The 25,360-nt window shown below is 40.3% G+C and overlaps 2 protein-coding genes across 7 annotated transcripts; one reads left to right on the top strand and one right to left on the bottom strand.

Moving 5' to 3' along the window:
• Window positions 1-13,453, top strand: Znf397 (zinc finger protein 397). 5 transcript variants are annotated; one of them, XM_076912905.1, is made up of 4 exons: window positions 1-105; window positions 1,879-2,375; window positions 2,588-2,729; window positions 5,433-13,453. In XM_076912905.1, exons 2-4 carry the CDS (start codon window positions 1,962-1,964, stop codon window positions 6,455-6,457), a joined length of 1,581 nt encoding a protein of 526 aa, XP_076769020.1. In that variant the 5' UTR covers window positions 1-105; window positions 1,879-1,961; the 3' UTR covers window positions 6,458-13,453. The 5 variants fall into 5 exon arrangements, with proteins under 5 accessions (XP_076769020.1, XP_034373758.1, XP_034373759.2 ...); XM_034517867.2 differs by lacking the exon at window positions 1-105 and adding an exon at window positions 209-431; XM_034517868.2 differs by lacking the exon at window positions 1-105 and adding an exon at window positions 223-460.
• Zscan30 (zinc finger and SCAN domain containing 30) lies at window positions 7,307-25,360 on the bottom strand. 2 transcript variants are annotated; one of them, XM_034517869.2, is made up of 4 exons: window positions 25,289-25,360; window positions 17,908-18,316; window positions 17,433-17,604; window positions 7,307-13,135 (listed from the first exon to the last, which is right to left on the bottom strand). In XM_034517869.2, exons 2-4 carry the CDS (start codon window positions 18,313-18,315, stop codon window positions 12,111-12,113), a joined length of 1,605 nt encoding a protein of 534 aa, XP_034373760.1. In that variant the 5' UTR covers window position 18,316; window positions 25,289-25,360; the 3' UTR covers window positions 7,307-12,110. The 2 variants fall into 2 exon arrangements, with proteins under 2 accessions (XP_034373760.1, XP_034373761.1); XM_034517870.2 differs by lacking the exon at window positions 25,289-25,360 and having other exon boundaries at window positions 17,433-17,653; window positions 17,908-18,040.

Raw genomic sequence — 25,360 nt, 5'->3', positions numbered from 1 at the left:
AGCAGCGGTGGACCGTTACTCCGTCCATTCGCCCACACTCTTATCAGAGCCCACGAAAAACAGCTGTTAAGACAGAAAAATCTGATTATGGAACTGGAAAATTGGGTGAGTGAAAAGGAAGAGACGTGACAATGGAGCACGGCCGGCGGCAAGCCCGCGGGGTGGGGTGGGGCAAGACTTTTGTGTGCGCGAGCGGAAGAGGCGGGACAGAGGGAAGATCGGATGCAGGCGAGCGGAAGGGGCGGGGACGTGCCTCAGGTCTTTGTGGCAGACGTCCGCTACCCCGGCTCCTCCAGCGCCGTAGCCGGGGCGGGAGGGCGTGTGGCAGATCCCGAAGAGACCCCTCGGCCGCCGCTTTCGGCTCGACAGCCCCGTGGTGCCCCCTCGGGCACGCGCCTACGCCGTGCTTTAACCCGGAAGCTAAAAATAGGGTGCGTGCGGCGAGCGCCGAGGAAGACAGGTGTGGAGCGGGTGTCCTGTTAGCCGGTCCGCGTAGCTGCGGGGTCGGCGCTTGGGGTCCTTCGCCGCCGGACTGAGGTAGAGCGAGGGAGCGGGCTGTGCGACTGAGAAGCGCAGAGCGGGTCGGCGTTTGGGTGAGAGCCGTGTGAACGCCGCGCCAGGCAGTCCGGGGTCAGGAGTTGAGCATTGCGAGGATGCAGGCTGAGTTCTGAGACCCGCGCCAGGCGGCTGTAGGGCGAGCCAGGCGGACTGACTTTAGGCTGCTTGACAGGGGTCAGGCTTCTCTGGTAGGGAGTGGGGCTGGCTTGGTGTGTAAGCTGGGAGACTAGGCTCTCCTACCGCTCAGCCGTGTGAGCTTAGGGCCTGGTTTTAACATAAATTGAGGGAGCATCCAAGTCTCTGTGTACATTAGGTCACGTTGTTCTTCATCTCCAAATCTAGTAAATGATTATTACCATGTTTCGTTTGAATTTAGAATACTCAAGCTTTTGAGAGCTTAAGTTGACTTTTTGCGTCCATAGGAGCATGTTTTAAATCCAAGCTAAGCATTTTACAGTTACACAATTCCTCACTAAATTCATTCATAAACCAACCCTTTTCTTAATACTGGCTCAGAACAAAGCCCACACAAAATAAGGGTCTCCATGTTTGTTGAAATTTTAAGTATATGAATGGGATCAAGTGGCAAATACACAATATTTTAGACAAATTTATGTTCCGTGCAGATTTTAAAAATGTTACCACCTTAAATGCAAGCCAACACTACATGCTATAAGCAGTAGCTACAGAAAAAAAAAATTAAAGCTAGCACTAAATTCTGCCAAAAGCTGGACTTGGTGCTGCATGCCTTTAATGAAAGAACTGCAGGGGCAGGAAAGCCGAGTTGAAGATCAGCCTCGTCTACATAGCAAGTTTCTGGACTACATAGAGACCCTGTCTTAAACAAACAAACAGGGGGAAATCTGCAGCCTGTATTTTATTGAAATTTTCTGTGTTTGGGGATGCAGCTCTGTGATGGAATGTTTGTCTAGCATAGTGAAGAGCCTGGGTTCACTGGGGGGGGGGGGGGGGGGGGAGGAGGCCAGGATGTAGCTTACTAGCACAGTGAAAGTGTTTGCCTACCATTCCTAAGGCCCTGAGTTCATTACCAGCACTGAGAACTTTTCTGGTTTATAGAGTCATGAATTTAATAAGGACTGAAAGATAAGTGAAAAGAAAATGTCACTGTGTAATCATGTTAATATTGTATTCTTACACTTCTAAAAGTTTTTCTGTCAATGGTAGGAGTTCTACACAGGAGATATGATTGTTAATGCTTCATTAACATATTTAGTCTTGAACCTGTTTACTTTCAATGTTACAAGTTTTTGGAGTTTTTTTTTTCTATGCTGTAAGTTAAAATGCTTTCATGTATTATAGGAAAGAAGAGGTTACTTAGGAAACTCCTCCCCAAGCACAAAACCCAACTGTACTAAGCTTTTTGTAAGCTATTTCAGCCCAGAATGGCTGTGGAATCCAGAGCAATTTCAACTTTAAAACCTCAGGATAATCAAGAAGAGTTAATACTAGTGAAAATAGAAGATAGTAGCTTTTCTTGGAGTCAGAAATGTAAACAGAATGGGAGTGCCCAGTCTTGCCAAGAACTATTTCGCCAGCAATTCAGGAAGTTTTGCTATCATGAAACACCTGGGCCCCGAGAGGCTCTGGGACGACTCCAGGAACTCTGCCATCAGTGGCTAATGCCAGAGTTGCACACAAAGGAGCAGATCCTAGAACTGCTAGTGCTGGAGCAGTTCCTGAGCATCCTACCTGAAGAGCTGAGAATATGGGTTCAACAGCGTGGTCCAAAAAGTGGGGAGGAAGCGGTGACTCTGCTGGAGGATTTGGAGAAAGAGTTTGATGATCCAGGGCAGCAGGTAGGAACAGAGATGTTATGTGTTTTGGGGGGGAAATTGCAGCCCTGGTTGTAGTATCTTCCCTGGTTAGAATGTTGTCTGAGGAACCATGACCTTGATGTCACAGTAGCATGTACTTACCTCCTCTGCCTTTTTTCTCCCCTATCCTTCATCTGTGGCAGTGGCCTTATTAACCATGTAAGATTCTTACTAATATATTGTACTGGTTTCAGGTCCCAGATAATCTACAAGGACCATCAGTATCATGGAAAGATTTGACATATCTCAAAACATCCCAAGATTCAACAAGCATCCAAGTCCGGCCTTTGAAGACACAGCTGAAATCCTGGAAATCTTGTCCTTCCTCTAAAAGTGGTAGGAATAGGAACTTATTTTCAAATTTATGGAACTTAGGCCTCTGGTTTTGAAGATGCAGACTTGCATTTATAAACTTGTTGCATGGGAACACTTGCATTCATCCAAACCAGAGGTGCTCACTTGAGTAGCGTTGTATTCAGCTCATAGGAATTGCAGGCCTCCTTCCTTGTATGAGTTCCCTGCCATTGATTCACTTAACCCTCTTATAACTTTGTAGAGTGCTAAAAATGTCTAATAATGTGGTTGATACTGTGTTTCCATCTTTGAGTAAGTTTCAGACCTTCATTAGTGGTTCACGGAAAAGCAGATGCATCCTAGTGCAGTAAATTAAGGAATGTAAGGCGGTCTTTGTGTGCCATGGCAGCATGTAAAGTGACAGCAAGCCAATGTGAGAATCACGGAGAGTTGGAAGTTGGCTTAGTGGTTAAGAGCATATATCAATTCTTAGCTCTCAAATGGCAGCTTGCAACCGTCTGTAACTCCAGATCTAACACCATTTTCTGACCACCTCCAGTACCACATATGCACACGCTCCATAACATACATGCAGGAAAAACACCTGTACACATGAAGTAATAAATCTAAAAATAAATAAATAAATGAATAAAACTTAAAGAAATACTCAAGGAATATTTCCTGGAGGAAGAAATATCTAAGCTAGAATTTGAATTATGAGCAAGAGAAATCCAGGTAAATAGGTAGTACAAAGCTATTGAAGTGAGAGAATACAACCCATTATGGAAATTTTAAGTACTTCAGTTTGACTTGAGAACTGATAAGGAATAATGAAAGAGAAACTAAAGGAGGAAATGAAGTACAAGTTGTACCTCATTTCACACTATTCATACCCTACCTGTAAATGGTGCAGTAGACGGGAACGGGTAAGGAAGTGGCATTATTGGATTTGTGGTTTAGAACTCAGCTTCAGAGTATAGAAATGATTTGAGAAAGACAAGATTAGAGGTTCATTAAGAGACTTGGAATCCAAGAAGCCACAGTAAATGAGGAAACCTGTGTTACTCTGGGGCATAGAGAAGACTGAAGCTGAAATCTATTAGGTGGTCATCATGAAAGAGAAAAAAAAAAAAAAACTGAACATGATCAAGTTTCATTCTTAAACAACTTGATTAATAATGGTATTATTTGTGGAAAAGAAAAAAAATCTGATGTTTAATATGGGGCATTTGAGTCCAAATACAAGCAAAACTCCAATATGACAGTCTAGAGCTTGAAGTAGAGTTGGAGATCTGAGAAGACGGGAGATTAACTGTAAGTAGTAATTCTGATGTTTAATATGGGGCATTTGAGTCCAAATACAAGCAAAACTCCAATATGACAGTCTAGAGCTTGAAGTAGAGTTGGAGATCTGAGAAGACGGGAGATTAACTGTAAGTAGTAATTGACATCTAGGGTAGAGTTTCAAGCATGAGGATATGTGAAAACCCAAAATAGATGCTGAGGGAACATAGTTTTTGAGTTACAAGCTCTAAAATCAAAAAGGAAAAGCTAAGGGGGGTGAGGGGTAACCCAGAGGAGAGTCATGTATAGTGTCTCACATTTTTAATTCTACTTTTGGATGGCTGTAGGTTTGCCCTAACTTTGATGCCAGTCTGGGCTTTAGAGTGAAATCCTTTCTCAAGAAGAAAAACAGAACAATGGAAGGTGTGGGTCTCTGTGCTATAGAAAAGCTAAGACCCAAAAAGTACCCATTCAGTTATATACAGTTATAATATTGGTGACCTTGACAAGACTTCTGTCAATAGAAGTAGCAGGGTTCAAGAAGAAGGCAAACTAGAAACCAGGCAGCAAACTCTAGGCAAACCCTTTAAAGAAATTTTACTGTGAATGTGAGACTGCTCAACAGATACATAAACAAGGAGCTTGGATTTTAAAGAGGGAGGGGTGATTTCAGCTTAAGCTGTTAAGTGAGATTGTGTTAAGTTTGTTTTGGGTTTCTGATAAAATATCCATGGCAAAAGCAATTTAGAGGGAAAACAGTTTATTTAACCTCATAATTCCAAATTATATTTCATCATTAAAGGACAACCAAGACAGTGAGAACTTGAAGCAGCTAGTCACATCCACAGTAAAGAGCAGAGAAAGTATGAATACATGCATGCCTACTACTACACTTAACTTCCTCCATATTAATACAATGTAGGACCCATATCCAAAAACTATATAGTCCACAATGGGCCTTTTCACATCAATTAACATAATCAAGACACTTCCCACCCCCCCCAAGACATCCACACAAGCCAACCTGATCTAAGTAGTCTGAGACATTCTTCCTAGCTGACCCCAGATTGTGTCGGGTTGATAATGAAAAACTAACCATTACAGAAAGTCACTTTAGAAAGAGACTGAAAATAATAGTGGTCAGCTGAAGTCTTAAAGGAAAGAAAAGATGATAGTAAAAAGGAAGGTGTAGACCTGAGCACTGGGAAAGAGAAAAGATCCCAGGAACAGTGACATCGTTGTAAACAGACCCTAATATCTTTCTTTTATAGAAAAAGAGACTAAACTAGCCATAGTGGAGATGACCTATAATCCCAACTACTTGGAAAGCTGGGTAGAAGAATCCCTTGAGACCAGAAGTAGCAGATTAACCTGTGGAACATAGTAAAATCCTTTCTCAAAATATCTGAAGAAATGTAAATTCTGGGGTTTTACTAATTCTGTTTTGCTTTACCATTTCAGATCCTAAGAATAATGAATCAACAGCAACAGAGGACATTTCAGAAGAAAAAGCACCAGAACTCTCTTGGGATCCTTCATTTAGAGGTGTCAGTGAACACAAAAGCAATTTAGAATGGCAGCAAAGTTCCCCTCTGCACAGGGGCAGTTTTAGCCAAGTGATCCTCACACACAAATCCATAGCAAAGAGAGACCATCATGACGAATCTCAAAGATGCTTGATTCTAAGTACAAACTCTGTAACATGTCAGAAAGTTTCTACAGACGATAGACCTTACAGATGTGATGTATGTGGGCATAGCTTTAAACAACATTTCTCTCTAACACAACATCAGAGAATACATACTGGAGAAAAGCCCTATAAATGTAATCAGTGTGGGAAGGCCTTTAGTCTGAGGTCATATCTTATTATTCATCAGAAAATCCATAGTGGTGAAAAAGCATATGAATGCAATGAATGTGGGAAGGCTTTCAATCAGAGCTCAGCTCTCACTAGACATCGGAAAATCCATACAGGTGAGAAAGCTTGTAAATGTAATGAGTGTGGAAAAGCATTCAGTCAAAGTTCTTACTTAATTATACATCAAAGAATTCACACTGGTGAGAAACCCTACGGGTGTACTGAATGTGGGAAAACCTTTAGCCAGAGTTCAAAGCTTATTAGACATCAGCGGATTCATACAGGAGAGAGACCATATGAATGTAATGAATGTGGAAAAGCTTTCAAGCAGAGCTCAGAGCTGATCACCCATCAGAGGATACACAGTGGAGAGAAACCTTATGAATGTAATGAGTGTGGAAAAGCCTTCAGTCTGAATTCAAACCTCATAAGACATCAGAGAATCCACAGTGGAGAGGAGCCTTATCAGTGTAATGACTGTGGCAAAACCTTCAAAAGGAGCTCAGCCCTTGTTCAGCACCAGAGGATCCACTCTGGGGATGAAGCTTACATATGTAATGAATGTGGGAAGGCTTTTAGGCACAGGTCAGTGTTGATGCGCCATCAGAGAGTCCACACTATTAAGTAACAATACAATGATTCGTAAATACATCGGTATATTTTTCTCTATCTGTTAAAAGGTTGACTTTGGAGCACAATTCCATAAAGGTAGTTTTAGATCTAAGTCTTTAGTCGATCTAACTTGCTTTGAGCAGCACTTCCCTAATGCTAATGAAATTTCCTTTGATACTTCCTGTGACTTAACAGAAAAAGATATAAGACCATTACTTTGAGTTTTGCTCTTAACATTAGGAATACTCAGGAAAAAAAAAAAAAAAAAGAAGTAATGCAATATTGGAGACCTTATTTTCTATGAGTATGTCGTGGAAAAGGCTTCATTATGCCACTCCATCTGACTGTCAGTGTAGCAGGTTTGTGAGACAGGATGGTTGGCATTAAGAGACTGCTTAAGGAACTCAAACGCTTTTACTCAACAGTCAACAAGACAAGTGGGAAAAGTTTCACTGATGATGTGTTGATCTGAAGGCAGACCCCAAATGAAATGAGCTTGAAAAGTAAAAGTTGATTTCTACAAGTGGAGAGTCTCATCTGTTCCCCACTGCCATGCTGGGAACTGAACTTAGGGCTTCACATGCTAGGCAAGTGGGCAGTACTATGTTATTTTATAATTCTTGTTTTGTGTCAGGGACTAGGGATATAATGGGGTTGGGGGGAATGATTCCTACAGTCTAATAGCTATTACCAGTCAGGTAATAACACTTAGTGTGGTCGGTCTATTATGATTTTTTTAAGAGCGCTTCTTAAGCACCTTCCCCATTTCCTTGTCCAAGATAATTTCCTTGTCCTTGGATAAGGAAACTGAAATGATATGAAGATTGAGGAGTTAACCAGGAAGGAAAGCCAGGTAACAAGAAAGGAAGAGATCTTTTTGTTTAATGGCAGGAACAAAACATGAAACATTGCCCACTGAGTTCAGAATCGCATCACATCTGTGAGAAGTATGATTGCAGGCAGACTCAAGGGCTGCAGATGAGCCTATGAAGATAAAAACCTCAAGTCCTTAGTCACAGCACCATGAAGAGCTTTGTCTTGGTCAGTGTGCCCTAGTGGAGAAGGCTAATAAGTGGTTTCCTGGCCCAACCCGAGACATTTAAATTTCTACAGAAAGAATGGTAGGAGTGGAATATATAAGAGAACAGCCTAGATAGAGACTCTTTGAGTTCTTTAGAGTATTGTAGTTGATATATTAGAAGATGCCATGGCGGGCAGGGCGGTGGTGGCACATGCCTTTAATCCCAGCACTTGGGAGGCAGAGGCAGAGGCAGGCGGATTTCTGAGTTCAAGGCCAGCCTGGTCTACAGAGTGAGTTCCAGGACAGCCAGGGCTACACAGAAAAGCCCTGTCTCGAAAAACCAAAAAAAAAAAAAAAAAAAAAAAAAAAAGAAGAAGAAGATGCCATGGCAACTGTATCTAAAGCTGTTTCTCCACCATTTCTCCATCTTATTTCTCCATCTTATTGTGACTGTGTGCTCAGGTGCTCAAAAATTGTCAGTTACTGTGTCTTTGGCTTTTTCTCAAGATACCTCACACATGTCTTATGTTAGCAATATTTAACAGTATCTTGGAAAAAAAGAAATGTAAGGACCATGCTAGAGAAGAGACAACAAAAGTAGTAATTACTATTAGTCAGGACTTTCCCTCTTAGGAACCCCTCAGGAAGAGTACCGTAAGCCTAGTGCATAGTGCAAGGGGGAAGTTGATCAACTCAAGCCTCGTCATGCCTGTACTCTGGACAGTGAGACAAAAATTCCTGGCAATTTACGCTACATAATAGGACCTAGGACCCCACCTCAAAATATTGGGAATAAAAAGCTGTTTGGAGGAATAACATACTAAAACTCAAATCTATGTAAAAACAGAAAAATTTTTATGAGGATACAAAAGTAATACTGTCTTGGATATTTATAGGTGAGTATGTACTAACCAATAAAAATAATGAGCCAAATGCTTAATGTAGATGTTAAATAGGATAATGTTTACAAAAGTGAAAATTCTGGAGCTCTTACATAGATCAAAAGGAACTGTAACAGGTGTTTGCCAAGGGCTTTGTGTATGTGTTAGTCATTAGTGCAAATCTTATTTTGTACATAGGAAATGGAGACTGGTAAGCTACAAGGTCAGAACCCTATTCTGGGAGCATGTTAACAGTGTCCATGAAAAAGATTCACTAACATTTAAACAGATCCCAGAAGTGCTAGTCAACAATCCATATGTCCAGCTGTACAACTTACAATCATATTGGAGTAAGAATGAAAGTGATACTTGTTTTTCATATAAAATTAACAAGGACTCAAGCAAATTAGAATTCTCTTGCTGATGGATATGAATACATATCTCTGGCAATCAATACTAGAAGCCTTAAGCACTGCCTTTGGCTTTGAAATTCTACCCAGAAATATACTTAAACCAGGAATATCCAGTCTTACAAGCTGTTCAAATGTGTTAAAGATTCATAATATATTAAATACAAAGTCTATACAATATGATCCCATGTAAAACACATGCATTAAAATAATAGAAATATACAATGTCAAGATGTTACACTGGTTCTGGGTGGTAAAGTTACAGGTAATGTGGTGGGTTTTTTGTTTTTTGTATTTCAAGTTTTACTACAAAATCTAATACTGCTTATAGAACAAGGGGCTACAGAATATAATTCAGTTGTAAATCATAAACTTACTATGCTTAAGGCCCCAGGCTTAATCCCTAGATCCCCAGCCCTGGGTGAGGCTGGTAGGGAACAGAAAAGCCCAAAATAGTTGTAAAAATAAGTACTTGCTTTCTATAACATCCCTGTCTCAAGTCTAACAAACTGAACTCTGATCTCTTTCACTGTTGATGAATTCAATGCACACTTACCTGCTTCATAATATTAGAATAATTCCCTTCAAACCTCTTGTGCAAGTAACTTACATGCTTAAAGATTTATGGCTGAGACGTGTGTCTTGTAAATGATTAAGAGCTTTGATCACTAGTGCTTTTCTATGAATTCGGCAGTCATATACAAGTTATCCTGACTGTATTCTCATGTTAAAGAGCTGAAGATGATCATCTTAAGTTTCAATCTTTATGAAATGGAGCAGACGCCAACATCAGCTGAAAGAAAAAGTTGTTTTGTCTTTCAACAGCTTTTTTTCTGAAAGAAACTATCTAATGCCCTCTCTCTGCTCCATGCTTTTTTTCCTCTCGCTCCAGTGGCTGTCTAAAAAGTCTATAAAACAGCAGTTGCCTTACATGGATCTTAAATCAGTTTCATCCTTTTCCTCATTTCTACCGCCTGCAACCAAAACTGAGAGATTTGAACTTTTAAGGCATTTGACAATGGTCTAATAACCTATTTTTGTGAACTGCCAAGGAGAAAGTCACATCTCTTGGGCCAGCCTAGTCTTTATGTGAAACCCTGTCTCAAAATTACTCAAAACATGGGACTAGAGAGACATCTCAGTGTTAAGAGCAGGACTATCCTTGCAGAGGATCAGAGTTCCATTCCCAGGACCCACATTACCTCTGTAACTCCACTTCAAGGGAATCCAGTGTCCTCTTCTGGCTTCTACAGGCATTTGCATTCACGTGCACATATTTTTAAAGTAGTCAGTCCAAAGGTCTTTCTTAGCTCTTAGTATTGAAGGAGGATATCTAGGTGAATTTAGTATGTCTGAGATTTTCAAAAGTTCTTGTTCTCATCCCCTTCCTCCAACAATTCAACCTTAAAGTATGAGCTTCCTGATGCTGTTTATTTAACCCAGGAAATAGAAACTAAGTGTGCTACTTCTCTTTCTACCCTTTCCACCCTCCGCTTAACTCCATTCATTTTCTTCTGTTCTTTACCTGAATGATTTAAAGCGACACTTTAAAATTTCAGTTTTATTGCAATACATTCCCATTACATGCTGATACTGTTAAGCAGTTGGGAGTGCAAATTGAATATATAAATGTTAAAGTTAAAAAAAAAAATTATAGTAAAAATTCTTACCAAAAATAATAGAATTAGGGAAAAACTCTTATATGAAGTACTTCAAAAGTTAATTTTGCTATGGGTAATGGGGTTATGGATGACTTTTATCAACACAATTAGAAAATGGATTAAATGATATCTAAAACACTGAATCATTCACTTGTCACCTGTAAGAAAAGGCAGTTCACTGTCCATTTGAATGATCCCTTTACGGTAGATCTTAGGTCATAATTGCACAACCTTTGGGAGTTAGAACCATATCCAATGTTACCTCCCCTACTGACAATAGCTATTATTACCAAGTTCTCAAAAAAAAAAAAAAAAAAAAAAAAAAAAAGTACACTCTCCTAGGTAGAAATTACCCTCAGTGATTATGGATCAATTAAAACTGCCAAATTAAGGCCGGGCGATGGTGGCGCATGCCTTTAATCCCAGCACTTGGGAGGCAGAGGCAGGCGGATTTCTGAGTTCGAGGCCAGCCTGGTCTACAGAGTGAGTTCCAGGACTACACAGAGAAACCCTGTCTCGGACAAAAAAAAAAAAAAAAACCTGCCAAATTAAAATCAAGGAAGAATTTTGTAGAATCTGAAGGATTGACTCTATTTCCCTCAAGTGGCTTATCATCTGCAAAGCTAATGCTGAGAGGCTCTCCAGACTCCAGTGTCCTTCAGCTTCCAATGCATGCTGTTTCCTTGGTATACATGCATGACTTTAGAAATACCAGTTTGATTTTTTTATCATGCTAATTCTGAATACTAGATCATGTAGATCACTTATGATATGAAACATTTCACGTTATCCAACTCAGGGTATTACAAACAGGAAAAGAAACCAACCTGGCTTCTGAACTAGGGTCAAAAACAACTCCAGAAGGAACTGGAGTGAAGTCATGATACAGGAATGTGTCCACATCCTTTCCTCATCATGCCATGTATTGCTATGACCTCTGCCTCTGTCCTGCCATTAGCCAAGCTGCTGCTTCTACATTTTAGGTCTCAATATCACATCCAAGAAATATTTAACTCATAGATGAGATAACATCCCTGATATGTCTTCCAACAGAACCCTGAATTTATCTGGCATAGTTATTGCCACACACCGTAATAACTGTTCTAATAAATATGCATATTCTATTAGCCCTTAATTTGGAGAGGGCAGTGACCAAGCCTGTTCTCCCAATGGCTAAGCCTAGCAGATTGCAAATAAGGAAGCAGACTGCAACAGAAAGCTCAGGGTTGAAAGCAACTGGGGGGGAGGGGGGGAGCAGAATGATCTTCCTTTCCTTGGATATTAAACTGATCCAGGACATGACATTTCATAGCCTCAATTCAACATTTCAGCGTTCAGTAACTCTCCTGTTAGGCACAAACTCTTTGGTTAAACAGATCTTACAAAGAGATCTTACAGGATCTGTGCCTCAATCATGGACTTACATGAAGGTGCTCAATGGCAGTTGTATCTGCAGTGGAGAGTGGAATGAAGAGATTGGTGAGAGTCCTCCTCCAGACATGGGTCAGTCTTTTTCCTCCCTTAGAAAATACCATTCTTTGTAGACAAGTTCTGGATAAAATTCTTCCAATATGCAAGCATTTTGTATGGATTTCTTTTTACAGAACACAACTGGGCTGGAAACTTCTCTATCTTCTGTGGAGTCTCACCTTCAAAGTGAATTCTTTGCATTTTACAGTTGTACAACCACTTACCCTCAGAGTTGAACTTTGGTATGTGTTCTCTGATGCTGCACAAGGGCTGACCTATGCCTAAATATTTTCCTACATTCATTACATTCATAAGGTTTCTCCCCAGAGTGAATTCTCTTGTGCACAGTGAGTGCTGAGCTTCTATTAAAGGATCTTCCACATTCATTACATTTATAAGGCTTCTCACCAGTGTGGATTCTTTGATGTTTCCTAAGAACATAAATTGTCCAAAAAGCCTTACCACATTCAGTACATTCATAGCCTTTGTCTCCACTGTGAGTCTTCTTATGCTGAATAAGGGCAGAGCTCTTGATGAAGGCTTTCCCACATTCATCGCACCTATAAGGTTTTTCTCCACTGTGAATCTTTTTATGCTGAATGAGAGTACAACACTGGCTGAAGGCTCTCCCACATTCATCACAACCATAAGGTTTCTCTCCAGTATGAATTCTCCTATGCCTAACAAGCTCTGTGTTACTCCCAAAAGCTTTTCCACAGTCACAACATTTATAGGGTTTTTCACCACTGTGAATTCTCTGATGTCTAACAAGGTCTGCTCTAAAACCAAAGCCCTTTCCACACTCTTTACATGCATAAGGTCTCTCTCCAGTATGACTTCTCTGATGTCTAATCAGCTTTGACCTTTTGCAAAAAGCTTTCCCACAGTCCACACACGCATAGAGCAGTTTCCCTGTGTGAGTTCTGGGCTGTGTAGTACCATGTACATTTTGACTAAGGATCCCTTCACCTTCATTACACTCAAAGATGTTCTGTTCTGAAGGAGTTTTCGTGTTAAAGGTTGCCAAACTGAAACTGCCTTCCTGAGAAGGAAGCTGATTTGTTTTGTTGCTTGTATCATTGCTTCCTCTTTGCTCCTCATTGTTGTCCCGATATCCCATATTTTCTTCAACTATCTGTACTGGAGAAGTTTCTCTAGGAAGTCTTCCTGGAGATGCCATGGCCACTGATGCAACACATTCAATAATTTCTTGCTTTGTTGTCAATACTTTCCCAGTCACCATCTTGCTATCTAAAAATGTGAATAGGATGTGTCATTTTTTTTTTTCATGTCAAAAAAAAAAAAAATGTTAGAGAAGAAACAAGTAAACCAAAGGAAAAGCTAAGTGCTGGTTCTGGAGAGGTAACTTAGTGATTTAAGAGTGCATATTCATCTTGCAGAGGACCCACTTCAGTTTCCAGTACCCACACAGTGGCGCACAACCATCCCTAACTTCAGTTCCAGGAGCTCCAACACCCTTTTCTTGCCTCTGTGGGACCAGGTATGCAGGTGGTGCATGTATAGTAATACAGGCAAACATGCAATCTTTTTTTTTTTTTTTTTTTTTTTTTTTTTTAAACAAAACAAAACAGGGATGGACATGCAGCCAAATAACATAGTACTTGCAAACACAAGGCCCCGAGTATGAGCTTCAGGATTGGGGAACGGTTATGGTGGGGAAAATCCTAATATAGAAGCACTCAAAAGAATAAAAAGGACAAAGAATGCAAGTCAGTATTGGAGATGTTGAGTCATGAATAAGAAAACAATACTTAGAGGTGACAAACAGTTCATACCAGCCATAAACCAGAATGGAAAGAGACTATTCTAGATTACCTAATGTGAGAGGAGAGGTGATACAAGATAACCAGGAATAAAATGTCTTAAGAGTTATATATCAACCAACATCTAGCAAAGTAGGAGAGCACGTGATACTATTAAATGTTTGTGGGATAAGAATCAGACAAAAGGAGGTATGCAGGACATAGAAAGCAAAAAGGCATTTGCAAATTCTTACAGGTTCCAAATAGGGCAAATATAAACAGTATATATATTTATATACGTACATATATTTTATATTTATATAAAAATTTTACTTACAAAGTTTATGTGTTCATATATAATTATATATTTTATATTTTAATATAGTTTTTATATAATATTTTTATATAAACATAAGCAATATATATATAAATATAAGCAAATATAAATTAAATAGAGAAAGAAAAGGCATTCAAAAAGAAATACTCTGGGTTCCTTACTCATTCTAGGTCAAGTAAGAATATTACTAATTCATCTCATAAGTATAAATGGCAAAAAACACAAAAAACAAAAAAACAAAACAGGATGCAAACAGTTGCCTAAGGGCCTAATCCAGTCCAGCTATCTTATATGTCCTTTTATTTCAACATTTTCCAGTATCTCAAAACAAGAACTACTAGATATACTTAATATAAATTGAGTTCTTTTAAGGGTTTTTATTCCACCAAAAATCCTCTAAAAATATACATTTTACAAACCAGGGCACTAAAGCTTTCAAAGGTTATAGGAAGCTATAGGATTACTAATTGATAGTCAAGATTATTGACAGCTAACTTCAAAATTTCAGGTCTTTCTCCCACGTTACCTGCCTGACTTTTTGGAAGCAAAGCTGTAGTTGCACTGAAACAAAAACAAAAAAAAAACAAACAAACAAACAAAAAAAAAAAGATTTAAAACTCATTTTAGTTCACCTGTGGAAGAGGGATAGTTTTACATGAAAATAAGTATTTCTGATATTCAAGTTTCACAACACCTTGAAAACAATGTAGCATTACAGTGACTAGCAAAGCTGAGAGCAGGCTGGCTTCCCTATCACTCCTTATGAAAAAAACCAGAGAAGACAAAGATGAAATCTGAAATGAAATTTATACTGTACTTGGATTTCAGAAATTTAAATCATGAGTTATGTCATTAGTTACTCAAGGTTGTGCTTATTTTCAAAGTCATGGGAAACGGCTAGATGGTGGCACACATCTTAAATCCCAGTGTTCAGGAGACAAAGACAGGCAGGGAGATTTCTGAGTGTGAGGCCAACCTTGTCTACATCCAGAGTTCCAAAAAAGTCAGGGTTGTAACCCATATCTCAAATAAACAAAAAGAATAAAATACTCAACAAATCACTAGTATATAATAAAGACATAAAAATGTGCATTTGTCAGGCATAGTGGTGCACAACTTTAATCCCAGTACTTAGGAAGCAGAGACAAGTGGATTTCTGTGAGTTCCTGGCCAGTCTGGTCTGCATAGTCTCAAAAACAAAACAACAAAAATACAGTAAGTACATGAAGTGAAAGGATGTGACCAGAGAAAGGTTGACCTTAGATGCATAAATCAGAAAAACAGATTTTTTTTTCCTGTTCCCCAAAAGACAGCAGACATAATGGAGACAGTAGCCTCACATTTAATCTCATGCCCCAAAAGTACAGTCACACCCTAAGGTACTAAGAGCTTCAACCTATGATGCAGTATCTAAAGGAAATTGGAGCAGAGTCTGTAAAGACTTTAATAAAACCAAGTAAGGGCCAGGTGTGGTGGCACCCAGCTTTTTACCCAGACACTCAAGAAGGCAGAGGAACATGGCTGGTCTATATATTTACTATCAGGTTCAGGACAAAAGAACAAAAACCAGAGAGAGAAAGGGCGACTAGATACATCTGCCCTAAAAGATTTAGAGATTGTTATGGTTTGGATTATATTCTCTAAGGCTTATCTGTTGGGAGCTTAGCCCCTGTGTGATGATGTCAATTGATGGAACCTTTAAGCAGGCATGCCTGTTAGGAGACCCCAAGGTCAATTGTAATGCCCTCAAAAAGGATTAAGGTGTTTCTCATAGGATTCTGGTCAGTTCTTGCAAGAACTGATCCCAGAGTTGCAGTCTCTGCATCCTGCTTCTATGTGATAACTTGCTTCTGTCTATACTCTCATAACCAACATCATGATATAGTGTTGTAGAAAGAGTCCAAACCAGAAATGAGCCAATGAAGGTAACTTAGCCTTGAACTTCTAAATGCATGAGTTAGTAAACCACTTTTTTCTTCATAATGTTAGTTGCTTCAGGTATCTCATTATACTTATTAAAAACTAATACAGACATTTAAATATTATTTTCTGTTAGTAGATAGTTTCCTGTAAGGCAGGGGATATGATAAAGTCATTTTTCAAAATTCATTTTAATGTGCCTACAGCTTAATACACAGGATATTTAGGAGGGCAGTATCAGAGTAGAGGAAAAGTTCAGAGGGTGTTTCTAAAGAGACCTCAGTAGATACCTGATCTGATTCCTTTGGTGAACTGCCAAGGTCTAAGGTCAGGCTTCTGTCCTCTTATTCCTAATTTTATCAACATACAGTGAACAGATTTACATCTTAGGGTAGATTCATACTAACCAAGCACTTGTAACTGCAGTATAACTGTAATGAGTAATGTAAATTATATAGATTTGAATGAACTGAGTAGTTCTTTTAATATAGTTAAACTTCATGGGAAGGTAACAAGATTGCTTGGTGAAAAATAAATCAGAAGCAGTTAAATATGCAGGTTAATACACATGATGTAGCTAACTGTCCATATCAATGTTGCCAATAGCTTAAAGTCCTTTTGACTCTAATACTTGGCACCTGTAATATTTTCAATTTATTGCCTCGTTTCAAATTTATCATTGTCCAGTCTATAATAATGGCATCTATGTGCATTTTATCAATTGAGAGAGTTGGAAAGACAGTGGAGGAGACGTCTGTTCATTTCTTACAGCATGTAGGATACCCAACAACATACACCCCAATAAATCTCAGAGAAACTGTCCTCTTGGGCAGCTTCCCAGCAAATGTTAAGTCACATTTCCTGGCAGGCTTTTGGAGCCCTCAAGGTGGCTTCTACTGAATCTAGCCTGCTGAGCATCTCTACCTCTCTCTGTGACTGTGCCCTCTAACAAGATCAGACCTCAGGCCTAGCAGGAGCAAATGAAACATGGCACCCTCTTGCATATGTGTTCTTCTGAGGACTTTCTACCTTAGTCTTGTACATTCTAGAGTCTGACCTTTAGTTATACTACATAGTGGTCAATGCCTTACTACTTTTCTTCTTCTTTGAGGCCATCTCATGTAGTCAATCTAGCCTGTAACATGCAACCCTCCTACCTCTCAGCCTTTCAAGTCAGTACTGGTAATACAGGTGTTGCCACCATATCTGGCTTGCAGCTGATGATTTTTAATATTAAGTTTTTCCTTTTCCAAGTTATTATGAGGCTTTAGCTTCTGACAATATTCTTGTCCCTCTTAGAAATTGCCTTGTTAGTGTGACAAAAATATTTTTAAAACAATATTAGTCTTGAATATGATATTAGGAAATCTTATTAAAGACTTACTTTTAATCCAAGTTAAAATTATATTAAAATTTCAGATTCTAGGCTGAGCCAACTGATGACTGTTTCAAGGCCAGCAGGACTTTCCAACAATACTTAGTGACAGTCGTTAAGAAAGGAAGCCTCGGCACAATTGAGAATCCTTACCTTCATCCTCAACCCTAAATGGTAGGGTTGCCTCATCTCTCTCATGGAAAATCTGGGGCTCCTGGGGTTCACTCTTGCAATGGTTCTCCAAGGACTGCAGTGGACTACTTAGAGACTGCGATGTTTCCATGAGTGTTTCTCTGTAGATCATTTCTTGACCATGAGCTGTGTCCTAGAGTAACAAGTAGCAGAACTGACTGAGGGCAGATAAGAGAAAAACCCTATAGCAACAGGGCAAGACAGAAGAAGCAGAAAACTGTCAGATGACTAGAAAAAAAACCCCAACAACAACAAAACAAAAAACAGTACTACAAACCCCCATGATTTGAATTAATGGGTAAATGAATAACTAATTTACCAAGAGACAAAAACTGATTAAGTTCCTTGAGAGCTGAGCCAGTACTACTTATCCTGGCTTCTCTATTGAACAAAAAAGACCAAAACCAGCAAAACAGAAGTTACATCTACATCTTACCTGTTTCTTGTGTTCATCAAATTCTCTCTCCAGCTCCTCCAGCAGAGTCACAGCCTCCTCTCCATTTCTGGGCCCGTGTTCTTGCAGCCAGGCCTTCAGGTCCATAGGCAAGATGGTCATGAACTGCTCCAACACCAGCAGCTCTAGAATCTGCTCCTTGGAGTGCTCCTTTGGCCTCAGCCACTGCTGGCAGAGCTTCTGCAGTTGGTTCAGAGCCTCCCGGGGCCCAGTGAAGTCACAGTAGCCAAACTGTCTGAACTGCTGACGGAAAACCTCCTGGCTCTGGAAGCTTCCCCGAAGACTGAAGTCCTGCTTCCAAACACCATTTTCTTCTTCAGCTTTCACAAAGCTGAGCCTATTTTGTCCTTTTGGTACATGACAGGCCAGGGTTGTTGTTTCTCTGAACATCCTAGACAGAATAATCAGAAAGGTTACCTAGCTGAGGCAGAGAGGAGGTGGATCCAAAGAACCCCTGAGGTAGACAGTGTTCCTGTTACACAGGGAAAGCATGTACCCACAATGTATATACATGTATATAAAGGACAGCCACTTGGGTATATATACCACTGTTTAAAAAACAAAACACCTGCAGAGCTACGGAGTGCAGCTCAGTGATCACAGTGCCTGTGTAGAAAACTGACTAAAAGGGCACTTCCATACAAATGATGACCTAAAGATTACTCAAGATTGTTTTCAGGATGTGAGACAGAAATTTTTAATATGGCCCAAATCTTGTGACCTTTAGTAATAACATTAGATAGCATTAAGGATACTAAAATGGTGCTCTATAAGAACCATCATGTTTTTATCCATTCTCCAAATGAGGCTTCTGAGGATCATAAGCTGACCAAAGGTACACAGCTAGTAAACAACAGAGCTGAACTCTGCAAGCAAGGTATTTAGCACTATTATGCCACAGAGTATCCCAAAAGACAGAGCTCAAAATCTAACACTTGCTATGAGCAGTTTACAAGAGCTACTTTATTGGGTCTCAACAATACCACTGTGCAGTAAATATCCCCCCATGTTTTACAGATGAAGAAGCATCTTGAATTTTCCCAAGTCACCAAATTGGTAAGGATATTAACCCAGGATTGCCTGACTCTCGATCACTAGCTGTTTTTATTCCAGAATGGATTACCCAGACCAATCTTGGTTTTTCTTGCAAATTAGGAATGATGGCAAGAATGTACAAGAATGTAAAAGTGAGGGTCATGGGAAATGTCCACAAGTGTATAAAGAACAAAAGCCAGAGCACAAGAGCCATGGAATCCCTTTGTTATTCACAAGAGATATGAATTTCCTTCAATATTTCACAAATACTTTAAAATTTACTATGTACTATACAGACTGCTAAACACAAGTCCCGTATTAAGTTCTTCCAAGGGACTCTGAGTTCAGTTTGGGAAAACAACAGGCAAACAGTATGATTGATCAAAGGAATCACAGGACAATCAAAGGAAGGTAAACACGAGAAAAAGACCAATGACTAAGAGCAGAGAGGGAGCCAGAGAGCCAGAGCGAGCTGCCTGCAAGATTAAAAAAATAGGAGTCTGATCTGAGTGACACAAATGGGTGTGAGAGAACATGGCCCACTGAAGAAACTGGTGAGAGTTTAGAAATAGCAGACCAATGGCTGTCACCTCCAGTTACAGCTCAATTATCAGCCACAGAAGATGGGCCCTAAGATAGATTCAGTCAGAATCCGCAGGAATATGGCTTTAGTAAATGCCCCAGATAAGTCTATGTACCCAGGTTTAAAAGTCTATGCCAGACTCTGGAACACTAATGGACAGTAAGAAAAAATACACCTAGAGTAGAACAGCCGAGCCATCCATGGTGTGAGTGGTAGAACCCCAAGGCCACAAGCATGGCTGGAAAGTCTGACTCCCATGCAGAGTAGTGTGCAGAAGAGATGGGCTACAACCATTCAGGTATGAGCCCATAATGGCTTGAAGGAAAGAAGACAAAGATACAGAAACTAAAGAGGTCTTAGAGTCCTACTTGATAAGGGTTTTGGTAGATAGAGGAGTCAAGGCTAGGAATAGTGTTTCAAGCCTGTACTCCAACATTTACTAGGCAGGAGAAAAACTGTCAATTCCAGGTAGCTCAGGCTATGTAGTGAGTTCTTAACCTATCTCTAAAGAATGAGAGAAAGATTAATTCAGGTTTCTGGGAAACTCTAGTGACTGGAAGCTGATTGTGCCACATCTGAACTATTCAGTAACAAAGTTAGGTCTGGGATCCCTACAAAGTAACATTTCCTCTGTGCTTTGACAGATATTAAGTTATTTCATAAATAGCCAAACATAAATCCATGGATAAACAACATGAACACTATATAGTGTATGTTTTGAGACAGGATCTTACTCTGCAGCTAGGACTGGTCCCCAAACTCACAATCTTCCTTACCACTTCCTCCTAGGCACCTCCCAAACCCTGTTAGATTTTAGTATAAAAAAATAATAATTACCTTTTTTTCTTACTAAATAAGTCAGTATTTAAGAAAGTTCAGAGCTACATAGTGATACCTTGTCTGGGGGTTGTGGGGGTGGAAGGACAGAATGGGACATTTGCCACCAAACCTTCTGACCTGAGAATGATACCTGGAACACAAAGGGTAAAAGGAGAATCCCTGAATGTGTTCCTCTGATCTGTGCAGGGGGGTGCGCACAACACACACACGTGAGTGCACACACATCAAATAAATTAAAATATAAACAAAAAGGGAAACAAAGAAATGATGTGTGCCATGCTGTCAGACGTTTATGGTGTATCACAGCTTTTGCCAGGGTTGCACATTGATGTGTGTAGTGACTTCTTACCTATCTCTAAAGAATGAGAGAAAAATTAATTGGGGTTTCTGGGCAACTCTAGTGACTGGAAGCTTTGTGATCAGCACTCTGTTACATCTCTAGCCTTTCAATCACAGTATTTGTGATATTACTCATTTTTTAAAATTTTTTTAAAAAGATTTATTTTTAATTATATGTAGGTGTGTGTGTCAATGTATGGCTTGTGCTCATACATGCAGTGCCTACTGAGGCTAGAAAAGGACATTGGATTCCCTAGAGTTAGAGTTACAGGTAGTTGTGAGCCAGCCAACATGGATGCTAGAAACTGACCTGAGGTCCTCTGCCAAGAGCAGTCAGTATAACCCCTGTGCTGCCTCACCAGCCCTTACTCAATTTTTATTATAAATACTATGCCTCAATACCATGTTTTTCAGGCATGACTGTCTAAATACTATGCTTCAATAACATGTTTTTCAGGCACGTGTGACTGAGAGAAGTTTATAACAAGTTTTTGTTTCTGCTACTCTAGTTCCTTCCCAGTGCCCCCATAAAATTGGTCCTAAGCATTTCCCCTTACTGTCCCTCTCCATGTCTCCTTCACTTTCAGCTAATACCCATCACCTAGTCTAGAACCCCCACCTAATCTCCAGACGCACCTATTTACCCACAGTTGTCCAACCTCATCATGAATTTTCTTGAATGTCTCAAAAGAACTTCAAATGCAGCACAGGGAAAGCACCTCATGATCTTTGCCAGCTTGAACAGGTGTTCAACAGAATAGCCATCTGGCTGTGTAGCCAGTAACCGAGACATCTACCAGTCCTCTCTAACCCCTTCCTTCTATGAAAACTAAGCCCTACAGGTTTTATTTCTTCTCTCTAGAGTCTACACTTCCTCTTCCAGCCATTACTTAAAAGTATTCCATGCGTCAAACCACGAAGCTTACCACTTGGCTTTCCTCTGATCAACTTTTGCTCACAGTGGTGTTTACTGATCAAGGTCAGCTGTTGGTTTTGACTTTCGATACCTAATGTAACTGTAATGTGCTATCAAGACTGTTATTGGGAGGGCTGGTGAGATGGCTCAGCGGTTAAGAGCACTGACTGCTCTTCCGAAGGTCCAGAGTTCAAATCCCAGCAACCACATGGTGGCTCACAACCATCTGTAATGAGATCTGATGCCCTCTTTTGGGGTCTCTGAAGACAGGAACAGTGTGCTTACATATAATAAATAAATAGACCTTTAAAAAAAAAAAAAAAAAAAAAAGACTGTTATTGGGAGACTGGAGGGTTGGCTCAGGGCTTAAGAGCACTGGCTCCTCTTCCAGAGAATCTGGGATAGAGTCCAGCACATACATGGCAGCTGACAGCTGTCTGTAACTTGAGTTCCAGAGGGTTCAATGCCCCCTTCTAGCTTCCAAGGGCACTGCAAACATTTGGCACAAAGACCATGTACATAAATGAATCTTAAAAATTGTGTGTGTGTGTGTGTGTATATACACACATATGTATACATAGGCATATAGAGAGATGTAAATTGTGGGCCAGACTAGGTTTCCACAGTGTAGCGCTCACTAGCGCTCACTAGCTAGTAATTGATTCTGGCTGTCAGGTGGGTATATTATTAGTAAGAATGCTGTATATGTGCCCTTCATGTGGCTCTGGTTAAAAAAAAAAAAAAAAAAAAAAAAAAAAAAAAAAAAAAAAAACCCAAAAACAAATCTTTTAGGATGAAGCACTCTTTAATGTACTTATCTCATTCACTAGGGCTGTGTTCTAGCTTAGTCAGATGCTCCTAAATCAGATCCCAGTAACTACATCTGTAGCACAATCCACAAATGATCCTGAGATGTCAATGCTGAGAACCCTGACTTAGTCAAGAAACTGTAAAAGACAAGGGTAAAGGGAACTGCATTTCTCTCAAAACACTTGACTTTTTGTCAAGAACTACACTTTACTGGTATGGGGAAGGTGAACTGGAGATGGTTTGGTGGTTAAGCACACTTACTGCTCAGTTCCTAGCACCCACATACTGGCTCACAACCGTCTATTACTCTAGTTCCAAGGATTCCATGCACATGGTCCATATAAACTTTCACTGGCTCATACACATAAATAAAATACATAAATTCATATACCTTAATGGTATTTCTGGTCTTGTCCATGACTACACAAACCACATTGTTTTGTCTCACTACTGTATTTCTATCATTCAACCCAATGAATTACATGGCATTGTATATTATATACAGGATTATAAAACAACGTATATATGCACGTGTGTACATACGCATGTATGCATATAATACATATATATATATATACACATATATAATATATATAATATATGTCTCTGTCATAAATAATTTCAAAGACGCACTGGTCAACACTGTCAGGTACCTAATACAAACTGAGAAACATTCCCACAGCAGTTAGCAGGTTTCAAGTAGTGACGTAGCTCACAAAAAGCACTAGCGTTGAAGTCAGACAATCCTAATCAGTCAGTCAGGTAATCATGGTGAGATTCTGGGATTCCATTCCCTCTCCTAGAAAGAGCTAATACTGTAACTACAGTAGCTAGGGCTGCACAGTATGTTAAGCACACCTTTTTATTTTGATGCTTTCACACAAACAGTCCTGAGGGCTAGCCATTTCCCTCAGCAATAAGCAATTCAGTGTGGACAATTCCTTTCCCTGGAAACCAACAGACCCAGAATCCCCTCCTCCCAACTTCTTGGTGAGGTTCTCACCCTCAAGACCATTTGAAGACTTGAAGACTAATCTCTTCAAGGTCAGCACCAAACAAGCAAGGAAATCCCCATCTCCCAGAGTGCACTCCTGCTTCACCTGATCCTTCTTACAGCAACCACAGCCAAGATTCTTGCCATTTCCCCTTGTGCTTTCTGCCCTCTGACTTTTCTATCAAGGCATGGCACATCTCTTGAGAACTGTAGGAACAAACTACCTTTTCAACCCAAAGCATCCTTTTAAAAACCACATGTCAAAACCGTCCCAGTAAGATATGCAAGGTAAGAAGCAAATTCCACTTTACAAAGAATGGGTTACAGAATAGATGTCACTGTGAAAAATTTACCAAAAGAAGAGGCACTAAAAGCAAGCCCAGGGCCCTGGCTCCCATCCTCTCACAGAAGACTGTAGAGATAGGCATACCAATGTTTCAGGGCAGCACTCACACTTAGGATACAAGTCTGAGGAAGCAAACTTGTCTGCAAGGGTATAAAGTAATTGATTCTGATCAGAAAAGCTGGATTTAGGTGTTATCTAGCAAATGGTAAAAGGGAATAGAGGTGGGAGGCATTGAGCCTGGGAGTAGGCCGGGCCCCCACTTCTGGAAGGTGAATCCCTGGCCCCTAACTAGCCACCCGCCTAACCATGAGGAAACCTCCAGGGCACTTCTGGGTAACCAATCCTCTACTGGCTGGGGCAGGCTGTTATTATTAATGTATCTGCACTGAAATGTAATGTGTCAGAATGTTACTGCTTGATCATTTAATAAGTAACAATACACTGCGCCTTTATAGTAGATCCCAGCACTGTCACCCGGCCTACACAGCATGCTATAGGGTGAATTCCACTGTTCAGTATATGCACATTGTCCCATCTTATGTGGCTTGTGGGGTAATCTGGACTGTTTTTTTTTGTTGTTGGTTTGTTTTGGGGTTTTTTTTTTTTGTTTTGGTTTTTTTTTTTTTTTTTTTTTTTTTTTTTGGTTTTTTTTTTTTTTTTGAGCCAGGGGCTCATATTTGAGCTGGCCTTTAACGATTTCATCCTCCTGCTTCCACCACCTGAGTGCTGGGGTTATAGGTCTGACTCCAGGGTCCACAATCTCAGATGACTCCACTGCTGGAATGCTGGCTCATATCTGCTTTACTCACAAAGTCAAAGTGCTCATTAGAAGAGGACCTCAGTTTTTACAAAATTGATATTTACTGTGTACAGGCATTAAGGAAGGGCTGGGCAGTTAACAAGACATTGCCCCTGCCATTATAGAGCTTAACAACAGGGAGAGGTATGTGGTAAACATTCATATCTAATTGTGAATACAAATTACCAAAAGCCTCTTGGCACAGGACTGACTGAATCTAGCTACTTGGGAGGCTGAGGCATAAGTTCTCCAAATTCAAGGTCAGCCTGGGCTAGAGTGAGCTCTGGGTAATTAGTGATATCGTGTCTCAGATTTTAAAACAGTAATAAACTTTAAAACCTACAGAGAACTCGGTGCTTTGAAAGTATCTAGTAAAGGAAAAGCCAAGACCGTAGTGAGACCTGGCCCTGGAACGAGCTTTGTCCACAGCAAGGAGCCCGCCAGCACCAACACAAGAGGCGCCGGGAAATTATAGAGTGATCCGGTAAGTGCAAAAGAACCTCAGAAGGACGCGCGGCAAGCCGAGGCACCCGGAGAGGGATAAGCGACCCGCGAACCTGCGAAGTGGCCTAGGCACAGCTCCAGACTCTTACTCCTGCGGACTCCGAGGGAAGAGTAGAGGGGAGGGTTATGGGAGGATTGCGTCCCACCAGAGGGGCCTGGAAGGCATCGAAGCCCAACGGCTGCACCCTCACACTCACCTCGGTCCGCAGGTAACCCGCACAACCCTGGGAAGCCGGAAAGCCACCGTGCTCTCGAGCCGGAAGTAGGCA

Source organism: Arvicanthis niloticus, chromosome 14, assembly GCF_011762505.2.
Source record: "Arvicanthis niloticus isolate mArvNil1 chromosome 14, mArvNil1.pat.X, whole genome shotgun sequence".
NCBI lineage: Eukaryota > Metazoa > Chordata > Mammalia > Rodentia > Muridae > Arvicanthis > Arvicanthis niloticus.
Note: the sequence above shows the minus strand (reverse complement) of the source record. Positions and strands in the feature narration are given on the sequence as shown.